This window comes from Hoplias malabaricus, chromosome X2 (assembly GCF_029633855.1).
Source record: "Hoplias malabaricus isolate fHopMal1 chromosome X2, fHopMal1.hap1, whole genome shotgun sequence".
Lineage (NCBI taxonomy): Eukaryota > Metazoa > Chordata > Actinopteri > Characiformes > Erythrinidae > Hoplias > Hoplias malabaricus.
In genome coordinates this window covers 26,249,706-26,258,672 of record NC_089819.1, presented here as the reverse complement: position 1 = coordinate 26,258,672, position 8,967 = coordinate 26,249,706, and the positions used below count along the sequence as shown (strand labels likewise).

The 8,967-nt window shown below is 48.7% G+C and overlaps 1 protein-coding gene across 1 annotated transcript in view; it reads right to left on the bottom strand.

The window, feature by feature from the left end:
* Positions 1–228: 228 nt before the first annotated feature.
* The window catches only part of LOC136677206 (5-hydroxytryptamine receptor 7-like), an 83,294-nt gene continuing 74,555 nt past the window's right edge, over positions 229–8,967 (bottom strand). The window contains exons 3-4 of the mRNA XM_066654672.1: positions 3,119–3,496; positions 229–781 (exon numbers count right to left, since the gene is read on the bottom strand). Coding sequence (XP_066510769.1) covers positions 346–781; positions 3,119–3,496 — 814 coding nt within the window. The 3' untranslated portion in view covers positions 229–345. The remainder of the gene's footprint in view (positions 782–3,118; positions 3,497–8,967) is intronic.

Genomic DNA, 8,967 nt, shown 5'->3' with positions numbered 1-8,967 from the left:
GGGTTCATGGCTCAGGGTTCTAGACTTTAAGGGCCTCATGGATTTGAATGGTGGTTAATGCTGCAGTAATAGTAAGGTTCTAGACACTGAGCTCTAGACCCTGAGGGCCTTGTGGAACCTGACAATGAAGAGACACTAGTTTATGTTGCTGTAGGTATGTGTTTGTTGCGGTAGCTGAGTTCTACACTCTCAAAATGTTGTGGGTTCTAGATTGTATGTTGTCTCCTTATGGTACCCGGTGGCGGTTGATGTCACGGTGGTACAAAGCAGCAGATCTCCGGCAGCTGATGTTGTGGTAGCTGGGCTGTAGATAGTCAGGGCCCTGTGGGCTCTAAACTGTGGGTTCTAGACTCTGAGGGCCTCATGTACCCCCACGGCAGAGAGGCGACGGTTGATGTTGCGGTAGCGGCAGCGGAGCAGGTCTCTGTAGGTGGAGCGCAGGTCCCTGTTGAAGAAGGCGTAGATGAAGGGGTTCACCAGTGAGTTGGCGTAGCCCAGCCACAGCAGCGTACGCTCCAGCCACACGGGGGCGCAGCTGCACTCCACCCCGCACACAAAGGGCCGTGCGGTGGACAGCAGGAAGAAGGGCAACCAGCACACGGAGAACACGCCCACGATCACGCCCAGTGTCGTCGCCGCCTTCTGTTCGCGCCGGAAAATAGACATGTTCTGTCTCTCAGGACTCAGGAGACGAGAGAGAGACACGCACTCCTCCATCACTCCTCCCCCCACAGAACCTCCACCGACCAGAGGCTTCAGACCCTGCATCCGCACACACTCACTGAGGACACACACACACACACACACACACACTGGAGTTATTACACACAAACACACTGAGGACACACACACACAGGCATTATTACACACACACACACACACACACACACACACACATACACACACAGGCATTATTCATTATTACACACACACCAGAGTAATTACACACACACACAGGCATTATTCATTATTACACACACACCGGAGTTATTACACACAAACAGGTCTGCTATGGTGTCCCTGATTGGTTGCTATGGTATTTAAGGTCTGCTGTGGTGTTCCTGATTGGTTGCTATTGTATTTAAGGTCTGCTATGGTGTTCCTGATTGGTTGCTATGGTATTTAAGGTCTGCTATGGTGTCCCTAATTAGTTGCTATGGTATTTAAAGGTCTGCTATGGTGTTCCTGATTGGTTGCTATGGTAGTTAACGTCTACTATGGTGTTCCTGATTGGTTCCTCTGGTATTTAATGTCTGCTATGGTGTTTCTGGTCGGTTGCTATGGTATTTAAGGTCTGCTATGGTGTCCCTGATTAGTTGCTATGGTATTTAAGGTCTGCTATGGTGTTCCTGATTGGTTCCTCTGGTATTTAATTTCTGCTATGGTGTTCCTGATTGGTTGCTATGGTATTTAAGGTCTGCTAAGGTGTCCCTGATTGGTTGCTCTAGTAATGTAGGTCTGTTATGGTGTTCCTGATTGGTGGCTATTGTATTGTAGGTCTGCTATGGTGTTCCTGATTGGTTGCTATGGTATTTAAGGTCTGCTAAGGTGTCCCTGATTGGTTGCTCTAGTAATGTAGGTCTGTTATGGTGTTCCTGATTGGTGGCTATTGTATTGTAGCTCTGCTATGGTGTTCCTGAGTGGTTGCTATGGTATTGTAGGTCTGCTATGGTGTTCCTCATTGGTTGGTCAAGTATTGTAGGTCTACTATGGTGTTCCTGATCGGTGTCTATAGTATTGTAGGTTTCCCATGGTGTTCCTGATTGGTTGCTCTGGTATTTATGGGCTGCTATTGTACCCCTGATTGGTTGCTATGGTATTTATGGTCTGCTATGGTGTTCCTGATTGATTGCTCTGATATTGTAGGTCTGCTATGGTGTTCTTGATTGGTTGCTCTAGTATTGTTGGATTGGCTATGGTGTTCCTGATTGATTGCTATAATATTTAAGGTCTGCTATGGTGTTCCTGATTGGTTGATCAGGTATTTAATGTCTGTTATGGTGTTCCTTATTCGTTCCTCTGGTATTTAATGTCTGCTATCCTGTTCCTGTTTGGTTGCTATGGTATTTAAGGTCTGCTATGGTGTACCTGATTGGTTGATCTGGTATTTAATGTCTGCTATGGTGTTCCTGATTGTTCGCTCTAGTATTGTTGGATCTGCTATGGTATTTAAAGTCTGCTATGGTGTCCCTGATTCGTTGCTCTGGTATTTAAGGTCTGCTATTGTGTTCCTGAGTGGTTGCTATGATATTGTAGGTCTGCTATGGTGTTCCTGATTTGTTGCTCTGGTATTTAATGTCTGCTATTTTGTTCCTCATTGGTTGCTCTAGTATTGTAGGTCTACTATGGTGTTTCTGATCGGTTGCTATGATATTTAAGGTCTGCTATGGTGTTACCGATTGGTTACTCTAGTAATGTAGGTCTGCTATGGTGTTCCTGATTGGTTGCTATGGTATTTAAAGTCTGATATTGTGTCCCTGATTGGTTGCTCTAGTATTGTAGGTCTACTATGGTGTTCCTGATTGGTTGCTATAGTATTGTAGGTCTGCTATGGTGTTCCTGATTAGTTGCTCTGGTATTTAAGGGCTGCTATTGTACCCCTGATTGGTTGCTATGGTATTTAAGGTCTGCTATGGTGTTCCTGATTGGTTGCTCTAGTATATAAGGTATGCTATGGTGTTCCTGATTCATTGCTAGGGTATAAGAGGTCTGCTATGGTGTTCCTGATAGGTTGCTATGGTATTTGTTGTCCTGATGGTGTTCCTGATTGGCTGGTATTTGAGGTCTGCTATTAGAGACATCACAACTACGAACACTATAGCAACCACAAGTAACAGCATTCGGCCTCAAAGAGTAGCTTCTAATAGAATCTATGGTGGTTACTAGGTGATTGCTATGTTACAGGGTAGTAGCTAGCTGGTCTCTATGGGATTTCTGGTAGTTGCTATGGTGTTTTTTTTGGCAGATGCTATGCTTGTTAGTGGTTGCTAACTGGTTGCTGTGGTTTCCCAGATGGTTGCTAGGCTGCTGCTGAGAGGTTGCTAATTTGTAGTTATTTGTGGGTGCTGGCAGGTTGCTATGGTGTTACTGGCTATTATTTACTTTAACCTAGTAATACTTTTTACAGTGTCCGTCGATGGCAGGGAGCTCCAAGGTGTGGGCGGTCCGGGCGGCGGTGGGGGTGGACCGGGAAGTCCGGGCGATGCTGGTGAAGCGGTGCTTGGCTCCACTCTTGCGCGCAGCCCTGAAGATCTTGTAGTACATAAAGAGCATGACAAGCATGGGGATGTAGAAGGCCACAGCGGTGGAGTAGATGGTGTAGCTGAAGTCCTGGCTGATGAGACACACACCCCCCGTGTTGATGTTCTTCGCCCAGCCACAGAACGGGGGCAGAGTGATGGACGCCGACACCAGCCACACGCCCAAAATCATCTTCGCCATCAGCTGACCGTTCTGACGGGCCGGGTAGGTCAGAGGGCGAGTGATGCCCAGGTACCTGACCACAGTACAACACAGATGAGAGGTCATTAAAGGGGCAATTAGTCATTTTCTCCATCAGGCTGTTCTGAAACAGCCACTACACTGACACCTAGTATCCCAGAGGTGTCAAAGGCTTTGGACTAAGCAAAGCAGTTTGATTCTACATCTCATGTATAAATAAATGTTATATTATACATTATATTTGCTAATATTTGCTGCTGAAATGCACCTTTAAAGGAGCACTAGGTAAGATATGTTTTTATTTTTTGACTCCTAGGGATTCCCTTAGTGTAATTCATTTTTACAGCACAGTATTTTTGTAATTAATTGGGGGGGATCCTCCTCCAAAATGTACATAGTGCAGTTTCTGCAGAGCCCTGAGTAGCATTGACAGAGGCTCTATTCTCCCTATTACAGTGGAGCATCACAGTGATTTTGAAGACAGAATTTTAAGGTAAACATATTTAAAAACAGTGTGTATTTTATTTAATGTATAAACGCATCTTAGATCAAGGCAATAAAAAATTACTGTAAAAAAAAAAATTCCACCTGTAGCTCAACAGGATCCCCACTGAGCAGCTATGAGATTGTTGGTGGACTATTCTCTGGCCAACACTGACAGTGAAGGGTGTTTCTGATAAAGTGGCCAGTGAGTGTCAGTAGAGGGGGGGGGGGGTGTTTCTGATAAAGTGGCCAGTGAGTGTCAGTAGAGGGGGTGTGTTTCTGATAAAGTGGCCAGTGAGTGTCACTAGAGGGGGTTGTTTCTGATAAAGTGGGCAGTGAGTGTCAGTAAAAGGGGGGTGTTTCTGATAAAGTGGCCAGTGAGTGTCAGTAGGGGGGGGGGGTGTTTCTGATAAAGTGGCCAGTGAGTGTCAGCAGAGGGGGGTGTTTCTGATAAAGTGGCCAGTGAGTGTCAGTAGGGGGGGGTGTTTCTGATAAAGTGGCCAGTAAGTGTCAGTAGAAGTGGGGTGTTTCTGATAAAGTGGCCAGTGAGTGTCAGTAGAGGGGGGGTGTTTCTAATAAAGCGGCCAGTGTGTGTCAGTAGAGGGGGGGTGGTGTTTCTGATAAAGTGGCCAGTGAGGTTTCAGTAGGGGGGGGTGTTTCTGATAAAGTGGCCAGTGAGTGTCAGTAGAGGGGGGGTGTTTCTGATAAAGTGGCCAGTGAGTGTCAGTAGAGGGGGGTGTTTCTGATAAAGTGGCCAGTGAGTGTCAGTAGAAGGGAGGGGGTTGTTTCTGATAAAGTGGCCAGTGAGTGTCAGTAGAGGGGGGGTGTTTCTGATAAAGTGGCCAGTGAGTGTCAGTAGAGGGGGGGGGGGGGGTGTTTCTGATAAAGTGTCCAGTGAGTGTCAGTAGAGGGGGGTGTTTCTGATAAAGTGGCCAGTGAGTGTCAGTAGAGGGGGATGGTGTTTCTGGTAAAGTGGCCAGTGAGTGTCAGTAGAAGGGAGGGGGGTGTTTCTGATAAAGTGGCCAGTGAGTGTCAGTAGAGGGGGGGTGTTTCTAATAAAGTGGCCAGTGAGTGTCAGTAGAGGGGGCGTGTTTTTGATAAAGTGGCCAGTGAGTGTCAGTAGAGGGGGGGTGTTTCTAATAAAGTGGCCAGTGAGTGTCAGCAGAGGGGGGTGTTTCTGATGAAGTGGCCAGTGAGTGTCAGTAGAGGGGGGATGTTTCTGATAAAGTGGCCAGTGAGTGTCAGTAGAAGGGGGGGTGTTTCTGATAAAGTGGCCAGTGAGTGTCAGTAGAGGGGGTGTTTCTGATAAAGTGGCCAGTGAGTGTCAGTAGGGGGGCGTGTTTCTGATAAAGTGGCCAGTGGGTGTCAGTAGAGGGGGGGTGTTTCTGATAAAGTGGCCAGTGAGTGTCAGTAGAGGGGGGGTGTTTCTGATAAAGTGGCCACTGAGTGTCAGTAGACGGGGGGGGGGGGGTGTTTCTGATAAAGTGTCCAGTGAGTGTCAGTAGAGGGGGGTGTTTCTGATAAAGTGGCCAGTGAGTGTCAGTAGAAGGGAGGGGGTTGTTTCTGATAAAGTGGCCAGTGAGTGTCAGTAGAGGGGGGGGTGTTTCTGATAAAGTGGCCAGTGAGTGTCAGTAGAGGGGGGGGGGGGGTGTTTCTGATAAAGTGTCCAGTGAGTGTCAGTAGAGGGGGGTGTTTCTGATAAAGTGGCCAGTGAGTGTCAGTAGAGGGGGATGGTGTTTCTGGTAAAGTGGCCAGTGAGTGTCAGTAGAAGGGAGGGGGGTGTTTCTGATAAAGTGGCCAGTGAGTGTCAGTAGAGGGGGGGTGTTTCTGATAAAGTGGCCAGTGAGTGTCACTAGAGGGGGTTGTTTCTGATAAAGTGGCCAGTGAGTGTCAGTAGAGGGGGGGAGTTTCTAATAAAGTGGCCAGTGAGTGTCAGTAGAGGGGGGGGGGTGTTTCTGATAAAGTGGCCAGTGAGTGTCAGTAGAGGGGGGCGGGGTGTTTCTGATAAAGTGGCCAGTGAGTGTCAGTAGAGGGGGGGTGTTTCTAATAAAGTGGCCAGTGAGTGTCAGCAGAGGGGGGTGTTTCTGATAAAGTGGCCAGTGAGTGTCAGTAGGGGGGGGTGTTTCTGATAAAGTGGCCAGTGAGTGTCAGTAGAAGGGGGGTGTTTCTGATAAAGTGGCCAGTGAATGTGAGCAGAGAGGGGGTGTTTCTAATAAAGCGGCCAGTGTGTGTCAGTAGAGGGGGGTGGTGTTTCTGATAAAGTGGCCAGTGAGTGTCAGTAGAGGGGGGGTGTTTCTAATAAAGTGGCCAGTGAGTGTCAGCAGAGGGGGGTGTTTCTGATAAAGTGGCCAGTGAGTGTCAGTAGAAGAGGGGTGTTTCTGATAAAGTGGCCAGTGAGTGTCAGTAGAAGGGGGGTGTTTCTGATAAAGTGGCCAGTGAGTGTTAGTAGAGAGGGGGTGTTTCTAATAAAGCGGCCAGTGTGTGTCAGTAGAGGGGGGGTGGTGTTTCTGATAAAGTGGCCAGTGAGGTTTCAGTAGAGGGGGGGTGTTTCTAATAAAGTGGCCAGTGAGTGTCAGCAGAGGGGGGTGTTTCTGATAAAGTGGCCAGTGAGTGTCAGTAGGGGGGGGTGTTTCTGATAAAGTGGCCAGTGAGTGTCAGTAGAAGGGGGGTGTTTCTGATAAAGTGGCCAGTGAGTGTCAGTAGAGAGGGGGTGTTTCTAATAAAGCGGCCAGTGTGTGTCAGTAGAGGGGGGGTGGTGTTTCTGATAAAGTGGCCAGTGAGTGTCAGTAGAAGGGGGGTGTTTCTGATAAAGTGGCCAGTGAGTGTCAGTAGAGGGGGGGTGTTTCTGATAAAGTGGCCAGTGAGTGTCAGTAGAAGGGAGGGGGTTGTTTCTGATAAAGTGGCCAGTGAGTGTCAGTAGAGGGGGGGTGTTTCTGATAAAGTGGCCAGTGAGTGTCAGTAGAGGGGGGGGGTGTTTCTGATAAAGTGTCCAGTGAGTGTCAGTAGAAGGGAGGGGGTTGTTTCTGATAAAGTGGCCAGTGAGTGTCAGTAGAGGGGGGGTGTTTCTAATAAAGTGGCCAGTGAGTGTCAGCAGAGGGGGGTGTTTCTGATAAAGTGGCCAGTGAGTGTCAGTAGAAGAGGGGTGTTTCTGATAAAGTGGCCAGTGAATGTCAGCAGAGAGGGGGTGTTTCTAATAAAGCGGCCAGTGTGTGTCAGTAGAGGGGGGTGGTGTTTCTGATAAAGTGGCCAGTGAGTGTCAGTAGAGGGGGGGTGTTTCTAATAAAGTGGCCAGTGAGTGTCAGCAGAGGGGGGGTGTTTCTAATAAAGTGGCCAGTGAGTGTCAGCAGAGGGGGGTGTTTCTGATAAAGTGGCCAGTGAGTGTCAGTAGAAGGGGGGTGTTTCTGATAAAGTGGCCAGTGAATGTCAGCAGAGAGGGGGTGTTTCTAATAAAGCGGCCAGTGTGTGTCAGTAGAGGGGGGTGGTGTTTCTGATAAAGTGGCCAGTGAGTGTCAGTAGAGGGGGGGTGTTTCTAATAAAGTGGCCAGTGAGTGTCAGCAGAGGGGGGTGTTTCTGATAAAGTGGCCAGTGAGTGTCAGTAGAAGAGGGGTGTTTCTGATAAAGTGGCCAGTGAGTGTCAGTAGAAGGGTGGTGTTTCTGATAAAGTGGCCAGTGAGGTTTCAGTAGAGGGGGGGTTTTTCTAATAAAGTGGCCAGTGAGTGTCAGCAGAGGGGGGTGTTTCTGATAAAGTGGCCAGTGAGTGTCAGTAGAGGGGGAGGGGGGTGTTTCTGATAAAGTGGCCAGTGAGTGTCAGTAGAAGGGGGGTGTTTCTGATAAAGTGGCCAGTGAGTGTCAGTAGAGAGGGGGTGTTTCTAATAAAGCGGCCAGTGTGTGTCAGTAGAGGGGGGGTGGTGTTTCTGATAAAGTGGCCAGTGAGTGTCAGTAGAAGGGGGGTGTTTCTGATAAAGTGGCCAGTGAGTGTCAGTAGAGGGGGGGTGTTTCTGATAAAGTGGCCAGTGAGTGTAAGTAGAAGGGAGGGGGTTGTTTCTGATAAAGTGGCCAGTGAGTGTCAGTAGAGGGGGGGTGTTTCTGATAAAGTGGCCAGTGAGTGTCAGTAGAGGGGGGGGGGTGTTTCTGATAAAGTGTCCAGTGAGTGTCAGTAGAGGGGGGTGTTTCTGATAAAGTGGCCAGTGAGTGTCAGTAGAGGGGGGGGGTGTTTCTGATAAAGTGTCCAGTGAGTGTCAGTAGAGGGGATTGTTTCTGATAAAGTGGCCAGTGAGTGTCAGTAGAGGGGGATGGTGTTTCTGATAAAGTGGCCAGTGAGTGTAAGTAGAAGGGAGGGGGTTGTTTCTGATAAAGTGGCCAGTGAGTGTCAGTAGAGGGGGGGTGTTTCTGATAAAGTGGCCAGTGAGTGTCAGTAGAGGGGGGGGGGTGTTTCTGATAAAGTGTCCAGTGAGTGTCAGTAGAGGGGGGTGTTTCTGATAAAGTGGCCAGTGAGTGTCAGTAGAGGGGGGGGGTGTTTCTGATAAAGTGTCCAGTGAGTGTCAGTAGAGGGGATTGTTTCTGATAAAGTGGCCAGTGAGTGTCAGTAGAGGGGGGGTGTTTCTGATAAAGTGGCCAGTGAGTGTCAGTAGAGGGGGGGTGTTTCTGATAAAGTGGCCAGTGAGTGTCAGTAGAGGGGGGGGGGGTGTTTCTGATAAAGTGTCCAGTGAGTGTCAGTAGAGGGGGGTGTTTCTGATAAAGTGGCCAGTGAGTGTCAGTAGAGGGGGGGTGTTTCTGATAAAGTGGCCAGTGAGTGTCAGTAGAGGGGGGGGGGGTGTTTCTGATAAAGTGTCCAGTGAGTGTCAGTAGAGGGGGGTGTTTCTGATAAAGTGGCCAGTGAGTGTCAGTAGAGGGGGGGGGGTGTTTCTGATAAAGTGTCCAGTGAGTGTCAGTAGAGGGGATTGTTTCTGATAAAGTGGCCAGTGAGTGTCAGTAGAGGGGGATGGTGTTTCTGGTAAAGTGGCCAGTGAGTGTCAGTAGAAGGGAGGGGGGTGTTTCTGATAA